Below are 26,586 nucleotides of genomic sequence, written 5' to 3' on the forward strand. Positions count from 1 at the left end.
GGTCATTATGGACCTTGGGTAGTCCATATAAGATGGGTACTACCGAATGTTCTACAGTAAAGTATCTAAAAAAATCTTCAGAGATCATCCTTGTCATCAGAAGATCAAATACCAGAAAGGCAACCTTCTGGGTAATCCCTGTGACTTGATGTTTAGAAATCAATACATACATAGATGTGTCATTCAGTAGATCATTCATACTGTCAAAATAGAAATCTGTATCCATAACGACCACCCCACCCCACCCTTGTCTGCTGGTTGTATCTCTATGACTTTAGAATCTTTTAATTCTTGTAGCTCATTCTGTTCAGCTACATTCAAATTTAAAAAAAAAAGAAGAAAATGCCCATCTGAAAAAAACTGTCTAATTTCATGCCCACAAACATTTAAAAATGTTTCAACAGAAGGATGCAATTTAGGGACATATGTGCTCAATTTCTTAAACTTGTTTGCTTCAGAAGTTTGTTGTGGAAACATAGCAGCAAGAGCAATATTTATAGCAAAGATTTTAAGATCCATCAACACTTCTATCAAATTAGAATGTCTGGCTGGTACAAAAGACAGCCCCTAGTTCAAGGGATCCTTCTGTGCAGATGTCAAATTATATGATGACAAATTAACCACAAGGTCATTAAAGGTCTGCTGTTTGTCTTCATTTTCATTGTTCTGTTCTCCAGTACATGTATCTGCCGGACATTCCTCCTTCTTGCCCAAATTCTAGATCTGCCCTTGCGATGATCCATTGGAATTGGCAGAGGTTTAGGCAATGGAAAAGGGAGTGATGTAGAACTAGTGGCAGCAACAACCACATTAGAAGTCCCTGATGAAATATCTCGAGTATCCTTATCCTGTTGAACAGCAAGAAGAATCAATGATTCAATATTATCAGTGACATGAGCTGGTGTCTCCTCAGGGGTCACTTCACTATTAGAAGCCAATTCTATGGTCACTACAGTTGTATGTATCATCTTATCCTTGGGCCTTGAAAAGATTACTCCTTTCTTAAAGTCTGCAACATCATGCTGCAACTTCTTCATTTTAGTTATTTGCAGTCTCTTTTCAAAGCTGGCAGTATTATCACAGAGTGGAAAAAGACTGTCACATATCACTTCAAGAGGAAATCTCACAGAAATGTCATTCTTTAACTCCATAACCTCCTTAGATAAAGCATCTTCTACAGGAAGAAAAAAGTCTTACAATAATCTCATATAATCAAAACTTAATTTCAGATTCAGCACTTGCCATTGTTTCAGAAGGTCAGGGTAAACATTGCCGTACGTCAGCATTGTAAGTACTCTCACCCCCTAGGAATCACTCCATGATGTAATGACATTTCCAAGTGGAGGCGTTGCCACTGGAGGCATTTAAGTTTATAAGATTTATTCTTAAGTTCTTTAAACTGAGTAGAAAACAGTACCTGCATGTCAATTTTTCCAGTATCCACTGACTCGGGAGCTTCACCCAATGGTTCCAACAACGGGTTGACACCAACGCATAAAATCTTATGAAATCGGTCTCCTCTGTCATTAAAGGAACTGTTAAATGTGGATTATAATCCAATTCCACTGTGTTCCATTTAGCCATGTTCTTGTAGCCTTTGAAAGGCCAGCCACTCCCACGTTGATGCTTTTTGTAGTGTTACTGAGTGTACTTATAATGTTTTGTACAATATTTTCATAATGTTTTGCCTTTTAGGATGCTATATGTATTAGAAATGCGGTATGTTTTAAACTTTTGCATTCTGCCTTTTTGAACTGAGGGAGCTAAGGTGGATATGATGTCATGGAAAGGGTTGTATATTAGCAGGGTGATTTGTACTGATTGTCGTCTGATGAAGCGAACTTTGCATCGTGAAAGCGCTTACCATTTCTTTTGTTATTATGTTGGTTAACCTTTAGCCATGGTGATCATGCATCTCCTTTGATATACTAGAGTTTAAAAATTCCCTGCAGACTATTTTGTCAGAAATACTGGGTGAGCAAATTGTTGTAACTAAGGAAAAGATTTTTGAGCTGTAATACAAAATCAGAATTGCCTAGACATAGTAAGGTCTTGTAGAGTTTAATTCTGGTGGCTGCCAAAAATGCAATTGTTAGAAAATGGAAATCAAAGTCTAAACCAACTGTACTAGAAGTAGTGAATCTAGTAAATGAGATGAACTAGTATCTTTAGAAAAGGAAAGGAGCAAGTAGCAGAAAAAAATGGAAATTGTGGGAACAATACATGCAGAATAATGTTTTTCAGGAGGAATGAGATTTAAGGGAAGGCAAGAATTGAATGAGCTGTGTAATATTTGATTGAAAAGGATTGTTTAAAAGATTATATGTGATGTATAATGTTTGCAAATTAAATATGTCATAATGGTTTGTTTTCATGTATATATGTCATAAGTGATAATTGAATAAAGAAGTGGAGAACTAAACTTTCTATTTAAGGGGTAAAATAAAACATTTCAAGGCTTTACTGAAAAGCTTACCCAGACTCTTTGCACTGTGTTTTCTTTTATTCTGCTTTTTGTTGCATATTTAAGCTAGGAAAGAGACCACAGCTTTGCCTCTTGTGAATCACACAGAAAATAAGTGTTTCCCCACCCTGCCACCCTGGCATTGTTTTGTTTTTAAACTTGGCTGTCTTTCTAGTTGCCTGCACCTTATGTTAATTTCGCCAGATATCTCCTTCCCTCTCTCCTTTCATTGGTTGTTCTGAGTAAGCACAAAATTATCATTTTCTAAAGTCACTCCCTTCAGCTATTTAAAATTATCGTCCATCCCACTGTATTCCGTAGAACCAGAATGCAATGTGCCCACCCATTCCAGTCTGTTTTGCTATTTTAAAATTAGTGGCTCTCCACTTAGATAACTAAAGCTTAGTTACCCCCTCTTTCATATCAACTTACTTAGTGAACAATGCATCTCTTAGGATATTAACCCATTTTTCCATCTTACCTGTAAAATCTGCAGCATCAGCTCAGAGACCACCAGTTATTGGAGAGCTCACATTCTGCCTGTCAGTAGTCATCTTGGGATTAGTGCTTCTGTTTTACCCCTGGTGAGAGAAGGAGCACATGGACATTATTTCCTGGACACTACTGATCTCCGAAAAGCTTAATAACTGCTTCATAGGCGCCAGCTAGGAATGTGTGCTTATATTTTCCTCCTGGTGAGAGAAGGAGCAGAGTGCATTGATTCCTGACTATTTCTGGTTGGGCAGTGAGTGTCTGTGCTTGACATTCCTAAGTGATCTGGTTGCTATTCAAGGCGTCTACCAGGAAAAGGCTACAACAAGCATACAGACACTTGCATTATCTGGGACAAGACTGTGGATCACCAAACAAGCAGTGGTCTGCTTCACATATTGGAATTGGTGATTATATTTTGCTTATGGTAAGAGAAGAAGCAAAGGAGCATTGCATCCCAGCAGAGTGAAGCTGGGTGAGACCAGCACTAGTAGTAGTCAGGCAGCAACTATTCATACGACTCCCCTCTTTTCATCATTCTTGGCAAGCTAATTCTATGTTTTCAGTATGCACTGCTTGATTTGTTTGTAATTTCAGAATATCTGCCTAAATACTTCTTTCATAAATCATCAGGGTCTACTTATTAGTTTCCCCTCAAGTGTTTGGCAGTGCCCTGTATAGACACAGATACCTTGAGTGACATTTTTCCAGTAAAGCATGATTAATTTCACCAATATGTAATTACACACAGGACAACTAGTTTGCAGTCAAGGGCACTGCCCACAGAGTTGCAAACCGGATACACCTGATATTGCTTTGTATTGTCACTCTTACTGTCTAATCAATAAAAAAGGGTCTGTTGCCATAGATATAAACCTTTCCCACTATCTCCATTATCAATTTGGTAGATACAGGCATCCTGAGGCAATTTAGAAACAAGCAGTTCATTCCCAAGCAAAGTAGTATGGTATGGAGAGATGTATTTACACAATGTCACTGTAAGCAAAGCTCTCACATAAAGGTACTTCTAATGTCAATAAGGTCATCAGTAGTACACATGCTGCACCCAAATCATACAATTCAAAGTAGAAATATAGACCGACATATGCTAAGGCACTTAAATGGAATCTTCCTAAGTCCCAAAGATCCCTTAGATGAAGTACACATAACAAATACCTTCAGCAGTCCTGAATGCACTCTTTCAAAACAACATTGCAATCAGCATATGCAGCCACATCTCATGGAGCCTCTACTTCTAAGCCCTTAAGTCAAGCCACCACACAGTCAGATGCTCTGGTCATTGTAGACTCCATTGTGAGACATGCTGATGTCTGTCTCTCACCAGGCTGAGTGAGGAGAAAGTCATGGTCATTTGCTTATCAGGTGGTAGGATCCACCACGTTACGCACACACTCATGACATTCGACCACAAGTACCAGTATGACTTAGTCATAGTCCATGTGGGTATAAATGACCTGAGACATACCTCCCTAGACTATATGAAGAGGGACATCATAGAACTATCAGAATATGTGTCCAAGGCTGGTAGGAGCGTAGCATTGAGCAGCATTTTACCCTCTCCAAGGATAATGCCACAATATGAACAAAAGATGACTGACTTTAGTAAGTGGCTTATTTTCTGGTGTCATTCTAAGGTGGCGCAATATTTGTCAGCATGGAAGGAGATGGTCAGCAGACCACACTGGTTTTCCAGGGATGGTCTGCACCTCTTCCCTCTAGGCTTTTGAATATTCGCTAAAACATTGTCTTCCCCATTAGTGCCTTTTTTAAGCAATGCCAAACTGAAAGTACTTCAGACATACCAAATCAAAACCAAGAAATTCTAAAGGTGTTACTGCTCAATGAGTCTAAACAAAAACTCCACTCTGTTGATGCTCTCTTTATCCCAGAGAATGCTAACATCTGTGCAGTCACTGGGACATGGTTTAAAGCCACAAAGAGCACACCGACAGTGCAAGGATATAATGTCTTCCACACATTTAGACCAGCTACTACATAGACAGGGACTAAAGGTGGAAGTGTCTTGATTTACATCAAAAATAAGTATATCCAAAGGCTGGTCAAACATGACAATACCCTTGAGCTTCTCCATGTTCAAATCACCAGAGGCAAAATCCAATGCCACTTCCTTGCAAGCTGTATGTCCCCCTCTATGACCCAGAAAACCCATACCATGTATTTAAACTTACTGGAAACACTCATGAGCCAACCTAAAACCATATTTATGGGCGACTATAATTACCTCACTATTAACTGAGAATCCTATGTGACACCAAACGTACAGGCACAGAGGTTCCTGGATTTTGTAAACATAAGCTTCCTGGACAAGACTGTCAGTACACCAACCAAGGGTGCAACCATAATGGATCTGGTCCTCAGTGGTATGGGAGGGTGCTGCACACCCCCTAGTGTAATGTCTTCCTTGGTAAGGTCAGACGACAAACGGTCTCCTTTGAAGTAAAAAAAAAAAAAACTGAGCCCCCTGCTAACCCTGGAGTGAATACTCAGAAACTACTCTAAGGCTAACTTCCTGGTATTTAGTGATAACCTGGCAAAATTTCAATCCCCCATAAACCCTGAGAACACTGCTACATATGCAGAACTCTTCACAGAAACTCTATACGTAGCTGCATAGAGGCAGCTGTACCCATCAGGAAGAAGTACAAAACTAACTCAAAAAACAAGACACTGTGGTGGAGTCACAATATCAGTAGGATGTATAACAAAAAGAAGAAAATCATGGCAAAAATTAGGAGATACAGCCCAGAAGGATAATAGCACTGTCATCAACTAACCAAATAAGTAAACACTACCAAAGCCAAATGTGAGGTAAATTTGGCCTTCCAAGCCAAGGACACCACAAAACATTATTTAGCTATGACCACAACCTCAAATGAAATACACAGTTGTGTGCAGAGCTCATTGTAAATGGAACCACCTATACTGAGCCAGAAGATGTAGCAAACCTACTGGCTGACAAATTCAGCTCCAACTTTACCCCTCTCTCCCCTTAGCCTTTTTTCAGGAAATTTCATCCCATGTAACTCCTCCTGCTGTCACTAGGGAGCAGGTCCTTAATGCTCTCTCTAAAGCCTAAAACACTGCATCAATGGGTCCAGAAAATATCCCAGGATGCCTTCTAAATAGCATGAAACATGACCTGTCAGGCCATCTGGAATTTTTATTTAACTGTAGCCTCCAAACAGTCTTCATGCCTCATGAATGGAGAACAGTAACAGTCATCCCTCTGCACAAAGATGGGCCATCTATAGACCCTGACAACTACAGACCCATAAGTCTCACTAGTCTCATATGCAAAGCCTTGGAAAGAATTATCATGGAAATTGTGATGCCACTAGAGTGGTTCACACTGACTGTCTTGACCTGGCCAAGACATTTGATGCAATACCCCACTTGGACATTGTTGATAAACTCAACAAGTTAGGTACAAACCCTTATGTCACCTAGTGGATAGCCAACTGGCTCACAGCCAGGTCCCAGTAAGTTAGAATTGGGGAGTCCACCTCTACAAAGAGGCCAGTCACAAATTGAGTTGCTCAGGGATCAGTTCTGGGAACGCTCATTTGGGCATTTACTTCTCTGAAGTCAGGGCCAGTGTCAGTGGCCTCTGGCTGACTAAATTTGCAGATGATTACAAATTAGGAGCTGCAAATGAATCCCACACTGACACAAGTGTTCTCCGGGAAGGGCTGACACAGACAAACAAGTGGTGCCATGGACTAAAACTAAATGCCAAGAAATGGATACTAATATCCTTCGGGAAGTCATTCACCCGTGGTGACTATCATATTGACAACATGCCCCTTATTTTTAACCCAGTAGTCATGGACTTAAGGACGCACCTAAACCATAATCTAGCCTTTGACCATCACGTTTCTACAGTAGTGAGGAAATCATTCATTGTCCAACTTAAAACAGAGATGTGACATCTAGGTCCAAGGAAGTCATTGTTCCACTGTGTTCAGCATTCATCAGACCTATAATTGAGTACAGTGCACCCTTTGGTATGTACCTCATCCACAGAGGTTTCTCACTAAAATATTACAGTGAATAAGTAACATGCCCTCTGCAGACCACCTCAAGGCCCTATCCCTGTAGTCTGTCTCCTACAGGCTGTTGAGGGGTAATCTATGCCTGGCATACAGGGCAATGTTAGACCCCCTCTCTGATTGTCCTCCTGCATATCTGCAAAACAACCAGCACCAGAATTACCCATTCTAAATACTTAAACGTTGCATGTGATATAAACAGGACGTGCTTGAGAGACAGGTATGTATCCCAGAGACAGCCCCAACTCTGGAACAGGCTACCCATTAATGTGAAGCAGAGTTCCTCCCTAACCCAATTCAAGTTCTTTTTGTCCAATTCAAGCGTAACTTGGACAATTGGATGGGGAACAGGAAATTCTTCCCTGGTTTGGCACCTATGTTTCTAATGGACACAGGCAGCCTGTAAATGGTTAATCTCCAGACCCCTGCTTGTAAATGTTTCATCTTCCAAACCCCTGCTTACTTACACTTTTCAAGGGTACCAGAATGTGTCGGAGATTTGGGACGCATGGCTAGGCTTAAATGGCCCTTGTGGTCATTAGCCTAGTAAACACCTATGAATTTATGAAAAATGTATGATGAATGTCCATTTTGTGTTTTCAATAAAAAAGTAACTTGTGGTCCAGTTGACTTGCCTGTAAAATCATTTAATAATAGGCTACCTACTTTCCTTATCTGAAAGAAGTGTTTGATGTCACACATTAAAATATCATGTTTTGTCAGCCTAACCATTTCATGGTGTGATAAAATGACAGGCAGAGACACAATTAGATGTGCTCAGCACATTCCTTATAGAAAATATTCTGTAGACAAATGCTTATCCAAAACTCATTTCGTGATATGTATGTATATATATATATATATATATATATATATATATATATATATATATATATATATATATATATATATATATATATATATTTATATAAATTACAGTATGTAATTCTGTCACATTTAAAATCTCATCTATTTTGTAAAGTGCATTTTCTTTTCTGTAAGATTCTTCCTTATTTATTCGCTGTTAAACAAACTTAAATACATTCTGGGTTCTGTGGTATTTGATGTTGATGTCTTCTTTATTTCAAAAGCAGGCTTTCTGTCTTAAAATTAGTTTTAAGTCCACCCCCCCCCCCATAAAAAAGTAATATTAGAATTAATTTTCATTCCTACTTTGCATATTCATTTTCTAGCAGAATTACTGAAGGGAAACACTATTAAACAAAATAAATGAGCAGACAACCTTCAGATGCTGTATTTCTAAAACTGCCTGCATTCAACAATCCAAATAGCTATGTATTAAAATCACCCAATATACTATGCCACTGCTTAAACAAAAGGACAGCTTCACTTTTTTCTGCCCTGCCTTCTGCTATAGGAAAGTGGACAGACACTGTCCTCGGCCTGTGAAGCCTGATTCTTTTAGGAGATCTCTGCTTTTAAGGTATGATTTAAAAAGTTTCAGTACCAGTTGACTATGCTGCATATGCATGTTTCCAGAGCCAATATTGCTACTGGACAAAACAGTCTTGATGTGGCTTTAAAATCTATGACATGCTGCCAGACCTATTTTGTAGGCCATTCTCTTGCAAAGGAAGTATTGTTCTGGAGTCTGTATGAAGTAACAACTTTGCGAATGAGATGTTTCAGAGAAAGTAGACTGGATGCAAAGGTGTTTCGTGAATCACTGCTTCAAAAATTTCTCAGACTATCCTGTGGAAGCATTCTGATCTGCTCAGAGCAGGATTTCACATATGTTGATCCTTTTGCATTAACAGTGAAAGTTTTAGAACCAGCAGCCTTCAGGCGGACTTTATGTAACGTAACTATCTAAATGTTAAAGGATAACAGTGATGGTGTACGTCTGATTGCAAATCAGTGGTTAAAGAGCAATGTGGTGAGCTGTGTGCGTGTGTGCATGCGTGTGTGTTTGTCAGTGTGTGATAAATAAAAAGCAGAGTTGTAGCACATTTACTTAATTAAATGGCCATGAAAAACATTTTTATGGTTGGCTAAAAGTACTTTCTACAGCTTGTGGGAGACTCACTGTGCAAAATCTAAGAACCACTGGCCCAGAGATTATGACATAGATAGGATTTCTTTTCCATTCAAATCTTCCTTATCTGAATTTTTTTATCATTCTGGTATGAAATAATCTATGATAGCTCAGATGGCCGGCTATATTTTAGGAGTGTGCCTTTGTAAACAGTGACATGAAAACATGATGACTTGGGTTAAAGGTTAAGGTTAACAGTAATTGCTGAAAAAAGATTCTGCAGAAACACATCACTTGAGACCAGGTAATGTTACCAAAATAAGAATTACTAAATAAAATGCTATTAGGAATCCTCTGTTGCCTGCATAACCATTACACTGGATATAAAGATTCATACTCTAACCATAACATTTTGCTGTCTTTATTGTGCAGTATTTATTAGTGCTTACTTTCTCCTTTCCTTTTAGGTGACCATGGTGACATAACTGGTATTCCAGGCCCACCAGGGAGGAGGGGAGAGCCCGGGCAGCCAGGATTTCCAGGTGAGTAGAAGTCAAAACTGTCATTGTATTTTTAAAACCAAATAACTAATGAAGATGGAGGGTATCATTATGTGCCCATAATAGTCTGGGTTTGTGAGTAAGCTAATTATGCAACAGTAATAGCATGAGTTTGTGAACTAGCTAACTTACCATAGCTTCCCTGGATTGGGATGCAAAGAACCTTCAGTGGGGTGTGCTCAAAAGTACATAGATTCACAAATGTATGCTAGGCTAACAACCACCGGGGCCTTTACAAGTCTAGACATGCATCCCAAATGTTTCCTACAAGTATTTTGAGCCTTAGAGCTTATTTTAAGGGGTGCATATAAGCCAGGGTATGATTTACAGACTGACTCTGTCCATTAGAGACATAGGTGTTAGACTTGGGTGAATTACCATTTTCCCATCCACTGGTCCAGGTTATATTTGAATATGATTAGAGAAGAAGTCCGATGTCCTTCAAGGATGCATCTGCAGTCATAACATATGGGTTGTCCTGCCTCAGGCAGCCCTTCGGTCGGCCGGATTCCAAAGTCTGGGTCTGGCCTCGGCTGATGTCACACTTTCCCCGATGTCAGAGCGTCTGGGGTATAAAAGCATCAGCCGACGCCATTTTCCTCAGTCTTTCTTGCTGCGCGGTGCCCGAAGCAGAAGCTGTTCGGTCGGTCAGATCCAGTGAATTCAGCTACCGAAGACTGCTAAGTACCCGTTGGGGACTCTTTCTTGCCTCAGCCGATGTCAGACAAAGTAAATAATTGTTTAACTTGTGGGAAACAAATACCTCATAAGGATTTCCATTCCTACTGCCTTCCTTGCTTAGGCCCAGACCACGTATCGACCTGTTTAGCCTGTGCTTCCTTCAACCGGCGAACTCTTAGACATCGGTCGGAGTTTGCAGAGGAATTTTTTGGAGCCACTTTTGCTTATAAAATGCGAGACTTCTGACTTCAAGATATGGTGAAAAAATGGAAGGAAAAGGACCGACACGGTTTCGGCTGAAACCGTGTCTCGGTTTCGGCGAAACCGAGTCCTCGGAGATTCCTTCTTCCGAACCCATACATCCGACCACCAGGCCGGGAGGCCCGGCTGAAACTTCCTACGAAACCAGTGTTCAGGAAATGTCCGACACCATACCTTTGGACATTTCTACTCCTGCGGGGCAGCTAGGCCCCCTGCTTCCATGTCCATTAAGGCCTTTTGTAGGGCTAAAGCTGCCAAACTATCTAAAGCTTTGCCTACCAAAACTACCTCCCAGAGGCCTTCCTCTAGTTCACAGATCCTCAGCCTTGCAGAGGACCTGATTTCCTTAATTAGGGGTTCACAACCTCACCCAGACAGGGCCTCTCACCCTCCTCCGGACAAAAGGCCCAGGACTGACCCCTCTGACCCACACTCTTCAGATGATTCCACGGATGGGTCTGACTTGTCAGACCACCAGGCGGAGGCTTACTCGCCTTATGAGGATTCAGATGCTGAGGAATCTATCCCTTCGGCCTCCCCTCCTGAAGAGTTTTCCTTTGGTGAGACTCTACACTCCATGAGAGAGCATTTTCAATGGCAAGGTCAGGATTTCTCTGATTCTAGAAAAAGATTAAGGACCTTTTTGCATTTGCCTCAACATAGGCCCTTAGCTATACCTCCTGTTCTGAATGTAATTGATGATGTGTACAATGATGTCAGTACAGCCGCTGATACTCTTCCTCCGGCCCCTGCCAAACCTGACAGATACTACAGGGTCCCGGATTCTCATTTCCATCTGTATAAAGCCCATTCTGCAGACCCAGAAACTATTTCTCAGGGCCCTAAAGGGGTTGCGGCCGCTACTGCCAAAAATCCTGTACCCTCTGAAAGAGAGTCTAGAGCTTTAGAGAGATGGGGAAAGAAGGTATTTACTTCTGCAACTCTTTCTGTCAGGGCATTAAATTGTCAATTTCATATGATACAGTACCAAGAGTATTTGTTAGATGAACTGAATAAGAAACTTTCTTCTCCTGAACCCCTAGACCATAAACCCCTTCAGGATTTGGTACACAATTCACAACAGGTTAGTAATCATTTCTTAAAATGTGGCTATGATGCACTGGAGGCTTCATTTAGATCAGCTATGACTGGGGCAGTTATTTGTAGGCATGCCTGGCTGAAGGAACAATCTTTGCCAGACCATGTTAAAGCTAAACTCCTGGATGCTCCAATGGAGAAACAAAATTTATTTGGCTCCTCTGCTCAGGAGATCTTAAAAAAGGTTGAAGAAAAGGCAAAATCTGTGCAAACAGTGAAAGATTTCCTGCAAGTACAACCTCCGAGATTCAGCAGAAACTGGCCTACTAAGAATTGGTCCTTTCCAGACTCGGACAGAGCCCAGAGAGGCAGGAACAGGCGCCCTAGAGGCAGAGGTCAATCGAAGGGCTCCTACAGAGGCCGTCAGTGGCAGCGTGCCAACCAGAGGAGTAGTGCAACAGCAACAACAACAACTACTGCACCAGGACAGGCTCAATGACTTAACTCTGATTCCGCCTACCAGGGATCAACTGGAAGCACCCTTGGGCGGAAAGCTGGCTTTATTCTCAAAAAACTGGCATTATATCACAAAGGATACATGGACACTGCAAATAATAGACAAAGGATACAGGTTCCACTTCCACACTTTGCCAAAAAACGGAATGCCAAACCTTCCACCAAATCAGAGGGCAGAGGCTTTAAGACAGATCAACAATTTGCTTCAGATGAAAGCTATAGAAAAGGTACCATGTTCAGAACAAGGCCAAGGATTTTACTCCAGACTATTCCTTGTACCAAGAAAAGAAAATCAATGGAGACCTATTCTCGACCTGTCCGCACTGAACACTTATCTCATTGTGCCAAAATTCAAGATGCTGACCCTACAGCAACTTCTTCCCATGTTGGGCAAGGAGTCTTGGCTGGTGACTCTAGATCTCAAGGAGGCATACCTGCACGTCCCTATTCGACCAAATTGCAGAAGACACCTCAGATTTCTTGCAGGATCAGAGCATTATCAATTCTCAGCATTGCCCTTTGGCTTATCTACTGTGCCCAGAGTATTCACGAAATGCCTGGCATCAGTAATTGCACATTGCAGACTACAGGGAATTCAAATTTACCCATACCTGGACGACTGCCTAATACAAGCGGACAACAAGGGAAATCTGATAAAGGACTTGGCCTATGCCATACACCTGCTACAGGCCTTGGGATACACAGTCAACATACAAAAGTCGAGACTAGTACCATCCCAAAGGATAACCTTTTTGGGTGCAGATCTGGACACAACCACCCAAATGGCCTTTCTCACAGAAGAAAAACAAAAACAACTTCCAGATTACTTCATGATTCTGACAAGACAAACTCAGCTTACTGCAAGGAAAATCCTGCAGGCCCTGGGTTACATGGCATCCTGCATAATTCTGATACCGCATGCCAGGCTACATATGAGGAAATTACAATGGTACCTAAAGAGTGTATGGTCTCAACACAGTCACAGTTTAGAAACCTTGATACCAATCATTCCATGCCTTCAAAAGGAATTTCTGTGGTGGGCTCAGGCCTGCCAGTCCAACAGAGTGTTGCCTTTCAACAAACCAAAAACAAGGCAGACCATCACCACGGACGCCTCAGACCGAGGATGGGGAGCACACATGGAGGGCAAATGTATCCAAGGCCTATGGCCTCAAGGACAGCTAAGCATGCACATAAACCAAAAGGAAATGCTGGCCGTGATGCATGCAATCGAGGCCTTCAAACCCTTCCTCCAACAAGGCCACCTGTTAATAAGGACAGACAACACCACCGTCATGTGGTACATAAACAAGCAGGGAGGCACACACTCTTACCCTGTATGCCGGATGGCTATGAATCTATGGGAACTATGCCTGAATCTCAATATCCAACTACAGTCCCAATTCGTGCTAGGGAAAGAGAATACACTGGCGGACAGCTTAAGCAGAACTACCATGGATGAACACGAATGGATGCTGCACCCAGACATCTTCCAACTCATAGCAAAGACATGGGGAATGCCGGAGATAGATCTGTTCGCCTCCCCACTCAACCATCAACTGAAGACATTCTGCTCAAGGACATACCACCCACAAGCTTGGAGGGTGGACTCTCTCTCTTTCAGCTGGAAAGCCCTAACAGTATATGCCTTCCCACCTCTCCCATTGATGTACAAGGTTCTACTGAAGATCAGGGAGGAACAGCCAAGAGTGATACTAATAGCTCCAGACTGGCCAAGGCAACACTGGTATCCATTACTGAGAAGCATGTCTCAGGCAAAATCATGGCCTCTCCCCCTATGGCCTCTTCTTCTGACGCAGAACAATTTCAAGACCCTGCATCCCAACTTGAAAACATTGCAGCTAACTGCCTGAAAAATTCCTTAAATCCCAATCAAACTGTTTTATCTCAGAGGGTGAAGGACATTATCTTGGAGGCTCGCAGGCCTTCCACAAGGAAGACATACTCAGCTAAATGGAAGAGATTTCTCATTTGGAGCACATCAAAAGGCTCAGATGTCACAGTGGCAAACATAACATATCCTAGAATACTTAGCAGAATTGTTCCACAATGGCCTGTCCTATTCTTCCATTAAGATTCATGCTTCAGCAATTTCAGCAGAATACAATGTGGATCCACCTATCTTCTCGCACCCTCTCCTCAGACAATTTCTGAGAGGGATCAAAAATATTAAACCTCCAAGAAGACCCCCTCTACCTGCTTGGGATCTCAACTTTGTGCTGGAGAAACTGACACTTCCTGCTTTTGAACCAGCAGCATCGGCGGATCTGCAGTTTCTGTCTTGGAAAACTGCATTCCTTCTGGCAATCACTTCAGCAAGAAGAGTATCTGAGTTACAAGCATTAATGGCAGTGCAGCTATTTCTTATTTTCCACCAGGACAGAGTTTCACTAAGAACCAATCCTACTTTTATGCCAAAGGTGGTTTCTAGGGTATCCTTGAACCAAGCTATTCACTTGCCTATGTTCTTCCCTAATCCACAGAATAGAGGTGAAAAACTTTTGCACACCCTGGATATACACAGACAACTACGATACTACTTGGACAGAACAAAAACTAGCAGAAAAACTGACCAACTTTTTGTAGCATATGCTACTGGGGTGCAAGGAAAAGCAATTTCCAAACAGACAATTTCAAAATGGATATGAAATTGCATTCGATTTTGCTACTCCTTTCATGGAAAGACAGTTCCTGAAAACATCAGGCCTCATTCCACAAGGGCCATGGCCACCACTACAGCCTTCCTACGAGGGGTGGCTACCAAGGACATTTTAGAAGCTGCTACTTGGAGCTCCATGCATACATTTACCAAGCATTACAATCTACCTTTATACTCCAGATCCAGAGCAGGTTTTGCTACTGCAGTCCTGCAGGGGATCTTAACTACACCATACTTTTCTTAGTACCTCCTCCCCCAGATTGGCTATGGTATTCTACCCATATGTTATGACTGCAGATGCATCCTTGAAGGAAAGAGTACAGTTTTGTACCTACCATAAATGTAGATGTCCGATAGCGATAGGTATGCATCTGCAGTCAGGTTTACCCTCCCTCCTACCCCTCTGTGGTATTTCTAGGGTACTTACCCCTCTTTTAGCTAGCTGGGGGAATCTATTATGGTGTATTTGTTTGTTTGTACATGTATATAATTTTGCAAATGTTTGGAACTTTCTGCATTTATCCAAATTTAGCCTTCCTAGAGGGCACCTGGCATCTGGGGCAAGAAAAACTGAGGAAAATGGCGTTGGCTGATGCTTTTATACCCCAGGAAAGTGCGACATCAGCCGAGGCCAGACCCAGACTTTGGAATCCGGCCGACAGAAGGGCTGCCTGAGGTAGGACAACCCATATGTTATGACTGCAGATGCATATCTATCGGACATCTACATTTATGGTAGGTACAAAACTGTACTTTTCACAGAGATAAAAAAAACTGTTCCAGAGGAGGGGATTTCTCTGAGACACATACCTATCCCTCCAACATGTTCTGTTTATCTTCAGGTCCCTAGATCGAGTAGTTCTGATGCTATTGGTTTTGCTGATGTGCAAAAAGTCCATCAAAGTGAGATCCAAGGGTGCCTTGAATGTCAGGCGTAGATTGCTTCTTAACAGTCAGTAGGAAACCAAGTACAGAGATAAGGCTTTGAGGCGATCTACAAAGGGCATGTTGTTTACACCCTATATTCTTTTTGTGAAGAACCTCTGTGGAAGTTCCATTTGCTGCATGTGCCTGGTTCAATACATAATGAAGGATGCACTGTATTCAACGATTGGATCCGATGAGGGCTGAATATAGAGGAACTATGACCTCCTTGGACCTAAATGCCATACCCTTGCTTATAAGTTCAGTAACATATAATAATTTCTTTACTACATTAGGCAAATGTTGGTTAAAGCCAAATTACTATCCACATACATCCCAAAATGCCTGACTACTCGGTACACTCTTAGGGACATGTAATCAATGAAGTAGTTTCCTAGGGTGGCTGACTTCTCAAAGGGTACTATTATGCATTACTTGGCAATGAGTTTTAATTGTGGCATTGGCACCAGTCATTTGTCTGTGTCAGTCCTTCCTGTAGGATGTTAGTGTATTGGGGGGATTCTGTGACTTCACCTAATTTTCAGTAATCTGCAAACTTGGTCAGTCAGAGACCTTTGACATTGGACTTAACTTCTGAGTAGTAAATGCCAAAAAGGAGTGAGCTCAGCACAAAGCCGTGATGAATTCCAGTAGTGACCAGCCTGTTTGTGAAACTGGTCTCTCCTATTCTAACTTCCTTGGTCTTATCTGAGAGGCTGTTGGCTAGATTAATACCTAATTCCATGAGTTTGTTTTCAATGCTCAAGTGGGGGTATTGTATTAAATATGTTAGTAAGGTTAAGGTAGGCAGTATGCAATGTTTTACCCTCATCTATTTCCTTGGTGACTTTTTCACAGAAGTCCACAAGGTTAAGTAGGCATTATTGGCTTTTGATGAAGCCTAACTTGGTTGGATCCAATATATGAATTCTTCCTTTGTTATTGTTAATCATATCCATTAAAATTATTTCCATGGCATTGCAAATGTGACTAGTCAGACATGGTTCTGTAATTCCCAGGGTCCGATGATAGACCACCTATTGCAGAGAGATTACAGTTGCAGTCCTCTATTCATGTGGCACAAAGTATGTCTGGAGGTACATAATGATTCCAGAGGTCCAGATAGGTTATGCTTCCAGCTATTTAAGAGACATCCTAGGATATTATTGGGACCAATACATGCAATGTTCTTAGCTTTAGTGTGTGAATTTACGACCTGCTCCCTAGCAATAATTGGGGAAATTGTGTTGGATGGTATTACTTGGGGGGTTGGTGGTGATAAAATTGGAGATATTTTTCAGCCAGCAGATTTGCTATATCTTCCAGCTGCTGTATGTTGTTCCATTAACAATTAGTTGTGTGCACTGTTATGCACTGCCAGTGAGGTTTCTAACATAGGTAAAGAAACCTTGGGTTGTGCTTGTCCTGGAAGACTTTCTTTACTTCAAAATTGGCTTTGGTAGATGTAATATGCCTTTGTAGTTGTTTGCTTAACCTGATAAGAAAGTTGTTATCCTCCTGGACATTGCACTTCCTAATTTTAGCTATAACTTTTTTTTCCTTTTGCTGTACAATTTGTTCATGTCTAGATTCCACCAGGATGGTTTGTTTGTTTTTTTTAGTTTGTTCTGGGCTTGTTTCTGGTGGCCACAACTGTCTCTTTGCACCTATTAACATGATTATACAGGGTTTTTGTGTACAATTATGCTTGGGCAGCTGTGTTCTCTGGGTTTGAAGGGGCTGAAAATTATGCCAGGTAATTGGTCAATAATAGGTAGTTTGCTTTAGAATAGTTATTTTCTCTTTGTTACAGGGTTTGTTCGGGGGGGGGGGGGTTATTTTGAAGGAGAGAGCTTTAGGGTCTGATCTTGCCAGAGAGGATACTACTGGGGGGGGGGGGGTGATGCAGCATTCTCCCATATCTATCAGATTATGTTTGCACCATTACTGGGTAAATGGACTGACTGGTCCAGGGTGTGTTTGTGTTTACAAAATCAAGGAATCTCTGGGACTGTAAGTTTTGGGTCATGTAGGATTTCCATATTATAGAGGGATAGTTACAATCCCCCATGAGTATGGTAGGTTGGGTAGAATGGTAAGTGCCCCAGTAGGTCTAAAGTATGAGCTTTGCATTTTCTGGGTCATAGAGGGTGATCTATTGCTTGCAAGTACAGTGGATATAAAAAGTGTACACACCCCTGTTAAAATGCCAGGTTTTTGTGACATAAAAAATGAGACCACAATAAATAATTTCAAAACTTTTCCTACCTTTAATGTGAAATATAACCTGTACAATTCAATTGAAAAAAAAAACCAAGTCTGTTAAGGGAAAAATATAAAAAATAAAAAAAGTACAATAAGCTGATTGCATAAGTGTGCACACCCTTAAACTAACACTTTGTTGAAGTACCTTTTGCTTTAATTGCAACATTCAGTCTTCTTGGGTACACACCTGTCATCAAAGAGACTCTGATTAACCCCAAATAAAGTTCAGCTTTCCTAGTAGTATTTTTCTGACATTTTCTCAGTTACCTGCTACAGCAAAAACCATGGTTCACAGAGAGTTAAGCGCTTTCACCTGGTGAAATACCAGGCTTCCTCAGAACAATGAATACATTTCCTTATTAGTTCTATATTAATCATTGATGTTAACTGGCATTAATTAACTATTTAAGGAAGGAAATGGGTTTCATTCATTGTTCTGAGAAAGTCTGGTATTTCACTAGGTGAAAGTGCTTAACTACACTTTTTTGGACATTTTTTATTGTTTTACTGTGTTTTACCATTGGAGTTTTATTAAACTATTATCGAATCCACAGTCCTGCTTGCCTTGGATTTATTACTTTTTGGTCGCTGGTCTGGTTTCAGTTTTGTTTGCTGGCTTGTTTGTCCATGGCTGAAGGAGTGGATTCTAACGTGATATTGGACACCCCATCAGTTTTTAAGGATGTTTCTGGGGGAGATGACAACTCGCCAGTAATGAGGGGTGAATTTAACAAAGTTTAGGCGCTTTTGTCACAGTTGGTGGAGAATACGAGGGACTGTTCGGCTGAACCGATAACAGGGTTGCCAGGCAACCAAATGCAGCTTGCTGAACAGCAGAATTCATGTAATTTACATGCAACATTGAACCAGGCTGTTTCAGAAGACAGAGACAGACGGGTAGTGTTTTTACAGCCTAAGGAACACCAAATTCAACAAAAAAGTAATTTGAACATTAACCAGAGCAGTCAAGGCTGTAATGGGAATAAGGTTGCTGACAACAGCTTTAATTTTGAATCATGGACAGTTCGGAGATTCAGTTTTAATGAAGGTATCTTTAACAACAGTAATGAGACTTTTGATGAAACTTTTAAACCGTGTAAGGAGAAACTGTATGCTTTTAAATCGAATCAACTTGAAATTGACTATTTAAATGAATGTGTATCTGTCAATCGAGTTCCTAAGGGACTCAGGGTGTTTAAATACCCTAATAATGTGAAACAAAACAGATGTCTTTATCAACAGTTAACTGAGTTGTTTAACAAGACCTGGTATTGAACTAAGTAGGTTAATGGTACGGGACTATGAGAATCAAAGAGAGGTTTTGCTGAATGAAATGAATTCCTTGCACAGCAAGATTACCTGTGACAGGGTGTTTGATTTTGACAAAGTGAAATATGATGGTCTTTTTAGGGATGTTGACAACTTTTGTGATAAAATAATTAACAGAAAAATCAGGAAGTTAGAAAGAGATTTATTAGAACAATGGTAAGGGAGGGCTTACCCACTCTTTAAAACCTTTCCTTCTACCTTTAATTCTGAAAATGTTTTCACAGGAGGGGTGGATGACAACACTGAACACACAGGATATCCTTTAGGGCAACCAACAGTGAGGAGAAGTGAGAGGTTGGACGAAAAGAAGAGGAACCATTCCTACCAGAACCCCCAGCACTCCTGGGGGGCAGATACACAGGGAAAGCTCGGCATTACCGTTAGACCTAGTGTTACTGCCACTATGCCACTAACCCTTGAGGAGGGTGTGCATATTAGAGACAGGATGGATAGGACCATTTTTCATGACGAAAGGGTTTGTAAAAAGGACAGTTTTACTATTTTTAATTTTACTGACATGATTATTAATGACGAACATTTTAAACTATTTAACAAAGGTTTTCATTTTGTACCCTTTCACCCTGGGGTTTTAGTGGACACCTTGATTGATTTAAAGATGTTTATTAAACAACTTAATTTAAAAATCTTTTTCAAGTGTCAAGATTTCAGTGGATCTGAGTTGAGCAGGAAAAGCCTGTTTAACCCTCCTAGTAACCAATTATTAAATTTTTTGAGGAACTGGTAGAAAGGGATGTTAGGCAACTTGATGGTGGGAGAAGGCCAGTTTTGAATCTTTCGGAAGAGGAAATGATCCTACTCAAACAACTGAGGGACAAAAATGTAGAGTGATGAAGCCATATAAGGGGGGTGGGGTCATTTTGAAGTACACAGTGGATTATGACACCTTTATGTACAACATTTTACACGACCCAGAACATTATATGGTTGTCTCCCGAAATGAGATTAATATTGCTCATTCTAAAATCAATTACTATTTGTTGGACCATGTATTGCAAGGTAGTATTAATGAGAAATTATACAACTACCTACATGTTTAGAAGCCCAGGATACCCAGTATATTCGGGATACCTAAAACTCGCAAAGGGATTGATAACATGAAATTTAGACCCATTGTTGTGGGAGCTGGAAGTATCACTGAACCTTTAGCTACTTATGTTGACTTGAAACTAAAGAAGTTTATCACCTCAGTGCCGCACATTACTAAGGATTGGTGGGATTTTCTGAGATGGATAACTAGAGACAAATTTGGTTCAGAGATTTTTTTTAGTCACTATAGACGTGATTGAACTATTTCCCAGTATTCTGCATGATGTGTGCCTGGAGTGGTTTGGGGAAGTTTTGGTTTAGATGGTAACACTATTAACTTGATTCTGGACTTCATGGACACTATACTTAGAAACAATTTTATATATTTCAATGAGGGGTTTTATCAGCAAAGAAAAGGTGTAGCCATGGGGGCAGCGTGTGCCCCCCTGTACGCAGATTGTGTGTTATATTATTGGGAGCAGAACTTTGTCCTTAACACTGATTGGCAAAGGTATATCACCCTTTGCACATGATACCTGGACGACATCTGTTTGTTATGGAATGGCCCCAATGATAAATTTGAGGAATTTATGAATTACCTCAATCACTCAACTGAATTTCTATCTTTCACACACACTATTAGTGATTCTAGTATTAATTACTTGGACATTACACTACACAAAGATCGCATTAACAACTGTTTTCAATCTAAGTTGTACAGGAAGACCTCATTCTCAAATTCTTATTTGCATTTTGAGAGCAGACACCCTTACTATCAAAAGAAGGGTATAGTGAATGGCCAAATGGTCAAGGCTTCTAGAATGACCAGTGTGAACGCAGAATTCTTAGAGGAGATTAAGATTCTTACTATATTATTTCTTGGAAGAGAATACCCTAAACAATTGATTGATTGTTTAGCAAAAGAGGTAATTAAGAATAGGGATACTCAATTTTTTTCTTTGTTAGGTATGGGAACTAATTGTCAGAGGAATGGGAATTTAAACACACGGGGGCTATTATTCATACATTCTCGAGTTCATCAACACATGTGGAGGACACTAACAAGGAAATGCTGGCCCATTTTAATGGTCAGTGAGGACACTAGTTTTATATCTCCCGAGCCACCCCACTTTTGTCAGAAGGAGAGATACTAACTTAAAGGAGCTTTTTGAAATGAAAGATTTTACAGCACTGACAGGTGATGGATTTAGACTCGGAACCCAAAAATGTGGGGCTTGTCAACAATTTTGTTTTATGTTTGACAAGGGTGAGTTATTTATTCTATCAAGAGGATTCAAAATCAAGGCGTCTAGGTATTATAATTGTGGAACAAAAGGGGTGGTTTATATAGGGATTTGTGAAATCTTCCAGAGTTTTAATATTGGAAAAACTGAGAGACAACTGAGGAGAAGGGTGTACGAGCACATGTATGAGGTATCTAAGGGAAAGGAATCTATTGCTTTTTTAGGCATTCTTTGTCTTGTAAGGGGATGAGTATTAAGTTTTTTGTGGTAGAACAGGTTTCAGTGGACCCCCGAAGAGGGTGTTGAGAGTCCAGGTTGGAATACTGGGAATTGTTCTGACAGCTTAAGTTGGATGCAGGTAGAACTCCTGGACTTAATGACTGTATCAGCATTAACAGTGTTTTAAAACTCAAGGCAGCAAAGCTGTAACAGATGTATTATTTGCTACAGTAGGTTTTTGCTGATATGAACTTGTCTTTTGCTTCCCTTTGTTTCAATTTTATGCACTTTACGTGTATTACAGTAGTCAAGAAGTATTATTGTATGCATACGTTTCTTTTATATATTGTTCATACATTTTATATTTACTAAATTTTCATTATCTGTTTTTAAATGGTACTTGCTTGCACTAACGGGAACATGATTTTTATTGCTGTATTATATGTGAAAGGGCAAGTGTTTCATTTTAAGTCACTGGGGACTACAGGGTTAATCATTTATTTATTAGCTCTATATTAATCATTGATGTTAACTGGCACTAATTAACTATTTAAGGAAGGAAATGTTCTGAGGAAGCGTGGTATTTCACTAGGTGAAAGCACTTAACTACACTTTTTTGGGCATTTTTTATTGTTTTACTGTGTTTTAGCACTGGAGTTTTATTAAACTGTTATCGAATCCACAGTCCTGCTTGCCTTGGATTTATTACTTCACAATTCCAAAAGGTACTTTTAGCGCAAAAGCAACACTTCGCATTACCAAAAGAACACAGTGAAGCATGGTGGTGGCAGTATCATGTTTTGCGGTTGCTTTTCTTCAGCTGAAACTGGAGCTTTAGTCAAGGTGGAGGGAATTATGAACAGTTCCAAATTCCAGTCACTTTTGGCCCAAAACCTTCAGGCATCTGCTAGAAAGCTGATGATGAAGAGGAATTTCACCGTTCAGCACGACAATGACCCCAAGCATACATCCAAATCAATAAAATAATAGCTTCACCAGAAGAAAATTAAAGTTTTGGAATGGCCCAGTCAGAGCTCAGACCTAAATCCAATAGAAAATCTGTGGAGTGACCTGAAGAGGGCTGTGCACAAGAGATGCCCTTGCAATCTGACAGATTTGGAACACATTTGCAAGGAAGAGTGGGCAAATATGGCCAAGTCAAGATGTGCCATGCTGATAGACTCATACCCAAGAAGACTGAATGCTGTAATTAAAGCAAAAGGTGCTTCAACAAGTTATTAGTTTAAGGGTGTGCACACTTATGCAACCAGCAGTGAGAACACAGATGTGGGTCCCATCTCAGACATAGTCTATCCTGCACCTCTTTGGCTTTATTGGGGGGGTGGTTATAGTGTGCTTGGTTCCATTTGCCTATCTTATGATATGGTGTTACTGTAGGCTGTAAGGTATTAGGGGTTACAAAGCTCTCACACCCTCATGGACCTATTTGTGATGTTGGATGCTTGATAACAGGCTTTAAAGTGTTATACTATTCTCACTAGCCAGAAAGTGGAGCCTTCCTTCTTGCACCAGAAACTATGACAGGTCCTGATGATGGATATTTTGCTACTGGAAGGTGTGGTCCTTCCTTGTTCAAGAAAAGTAGACCTTCAGTAGATGTGAAGTTAACATAAAACTTCTGGAGCTACACGTAGTTTTCAATTATGGAATGGGAGATGAAACAAGAGCCCCTACTTCCCCATTCTGATAGCTATGATGTGATACATCATGTGGGAGGGGGGCTAGCATTATCTATGTTTAGAGAGGTGCTGTTGGTCTAGCCATAGGTTACCGAATAAGGTATCACTGTCATATCCATTTATATTCCAGAGGACAAGAATACATTGGGGGACTCCCTGTGTCCCAAATCCAGACTTCTTCAAAAGCTGTGGATAAGGAATGAGGTGCAACAAAGACAGTTCTTTTTTGCCACACAGGAGAATATAGCCCCCCCACACATAAATTTTGCTTAGTTCAATTAGGCAGGGAGGAGCTAATTGTGGATCTGTTCTTTCAACAATGGCTGGAGAATGCCTGTATGCGTTTGTATCATTGCAGTCTTATTCTGCACCTCATCAAAAAATTTGGAGAAGAAAAACTAAAACTCCATGGTAGCCATTTGGTGTGCAGTTTGATGTTTGCAAGACCCAGGCAGTGCAGAAAACTATTTAGATAACAAGCAAGGGTATGATCTGGGCATTGATGGTACTAGCTCCACCGCAGGGTGTAGATCCTCATTTATACCTTTTGCTGTTACTGAATTTCCCAGAACAAGTTCTGAGGGTGAGTGAAACTTCTAGAAAAAATGTTCTACTCTTCTTATTACTTTACTAAAAGTAAGAAGTTCAAATTATTGATGGAGAGGTAGCCAAGCCTTCTGCAGTAAATTAGTTTATAAGTAATCCACACCTATCTTAGATACTTGCTCATCTTGTTTCTCGGTTACTCCATGGTCATGATGCATTTTCAGTTATCTCAGCACATCATGACTGTATGGAGGGCAGAACCATGGTCTAGCAATAGCTGGCAAAGCTGTTACTCAGATGGGTTCTGATGTTGGAGACCTTGCCTCCTTCTAGAAATTAACTTCTTAATTACTACCTCCCCTCCAATAAAACTAGTTGGTTTGGAGGTTCTGAAGTTAGTGTCTGGGATGGAATACTTTCCTCACTGACCATTAGCTCTGATTGCAAGACATTTTCTGCTGAAAGTGTTTTGTGGAGGCAGAATTTAAAGTGGAGAGAGATTCTTACAAAATTCACCATAACCTCATGTTTTACTTGAAAAATATGCATGAGATTCAAGAAGATAGGGCAGTTGTTATTTTCATTCATTCCAGATGAAGGGAAGGTTGCAGTGCTAATAATAATACTAAAAAACAAAACTTTCTAAGTTCATTGCTAACTGTTTGCATTATATTCTCACATGGTTAATCACCTACTGGAAAATGTTGCTGATAGAAACTAATCCACCACAGGCATAACTGCTTACAATGATTTTCTTCAAAAGCATCTCCCATGCTTACACTTGTACCTTTAGCCACTTGGCTACTGCTTCACATTTTCATCAAGCATTATTATTTTAACAGTTATTCCAGGATTACATATGTGAGATCCCCCTCCAGTTCCCCAGTCAGACTCCCCACTGTCACAGCTGTAGAGATGAGACCTCACCTGAATGTCCAAGCCAAGTTCTCCATGACTCTGTCTGTGAAACCAGTGCTTCATGACACACACACTCTTTGAGATATGATTTTCACACACACATACACACATGGGAAAGGCTGCAAATATTTACTAGCTATACCTCCTTCTGCCCAGACTATAAGGTAGTTACACCACTACCAGACACTTCAAAGACAGCCAATCCAAGACTCTTACAGGGGTACGCAATTATACTGAGTGAAGTTAATATTAATACAAATGGTAGTGTTTGGCCAATGCGCTAAGGCTTTCAGGAGTGACCAAAGGTGTCACCAAATATATATAAGTAATCTCAGAGATTAAAATATTCTCTAAAAGACCAGCCACAGTGAAAAGTTTAAATATATTTAATAATAAATAATAAAAGAATATGAAAATACTAAATATCTATTGACAATAAACACCAGATTTTCAGTCACAGGAAATATTAAATTAACAAAGGTGAATAGATTCACACAGATACAGAAAAAAACAGTACTTAACTAATCTCATGATATTTTCTTGACTGATCTAAAGAATTTCTATTCCCTTGTTGACTTACCAGAGCAAGACAAGATGAAGTAGGTGAGGGGTCCTTCCTTGTCAGGTTACAAAAAACAGACTGCTCAACTAGTATTAAACATAATTTTTAATGATGGATTACAGAATGACATCACATACATCTGGTCATCTGACTTCTGGTTCCCATGCTTCCCTCTTGGCTGCTGTCAAGATTTAGCACATGTGTGTCAATAATACACATGCACAAACCTTTCCAAGATCTGCCGCAGCTCCTTGAAGTCATAAAACAATTTCAAACCTCCACCATCTCAGAGTAGCAATTAGTTAGCCCCAATGACAGTGCAGGAAGCTTTCTAGTACAGACTTTTTATCTCTGGCTGCTTTGAGAACTAAGATACAATCTTTATGGCCTAAGCCAGGTAATTTATTTCAAACTATTATCAAAGTTTGAGATTAACCTCTTCTCTTCCAGTGTCCTCTGTTAAAACATATGCATTTAAACAGTTACAATAATGCGTGTATATTTCTTTTTCAGTCCAGCAGGGCACATTGTTGGTACATTTTTAACACAAGCAGCTTTACAAATACATTTTCAACACAAGCTTCTGTACAAATCAGTTTGATATATGGATGACATATAATTCTTTACAAAATTCCAGCTAGCTGTGCTGACATATGTTACACATCTACTGCCCTACTTCTCCTGGCATAGCTGGCAATACCTCACATTGTCACAACTTCCTCCTTTGCATATTTGTGTTTGGTCTGTGGCCTTCTTGGCCTTTGCCTTTTGCTCTTTGTCTAGCACAAACCTCCAACTGAAATTTAGATTTTTACTGCTTAGGATTCTTACCAACAGCTACCACTGCAGAAAATTGTAAAGTCAGATATAAGAATATGTACACCCACTTTATAAATGTATCTGTTAGGAGGCCTTCTCTAGTGAGTGGGTCCTTATTACCATCCTGACTCTGCTTTCCCCAAAGCCACTCTATCCAGAAAACATGGATGCATTTTCTTAAGTTGGACAAGAATATTGTTTTTACTTTTTATTCTTGTGTTTGTGTTTTCCTGC

The 26,586-nt window shown here is 40.4% G+C and overlaps 1 protein-coding gene across 3 annotated transcripts in view; it reads left to right on the forward strand.

Moving 5' to 3' along the window:
• Positions 1-26,586, forward strand: part of COL4A6 (collagen type IV alpha 6 chain) — a 4,024,271-nt gene that overhangs the window by 3,503,773 nt on the left and 493,912 nt on the right. For all 3 annotated transcript variants that reach the window (XM_044057202.1, XM_044057203.1, XM_044057204.1), the window contains one exon: positions 9,511-9,585. In XM_044057202.1, the coding sequence (XP_043913137.1) occupies positions 9,511-9,585 (75 nt within the window). The remainder of the gene's footprint in view (positions 1-9,510; positions 9,586-26,586) is intronic.

Source organism: Protopterus annectens, chromosome 15.part0 (genome assembly GCF_019279795.1).
Source record: "Protopterus annectens isolate FY-2018-M chromosome 15.part0, PAN1.0, whole genome shotgun sequence".
NCBI classification, from domain to species: Eukaryota; Metazoa; Chordata; order Ceratodontiformes; family Protopteridae; genus Protopterus; species Protopterus annectens.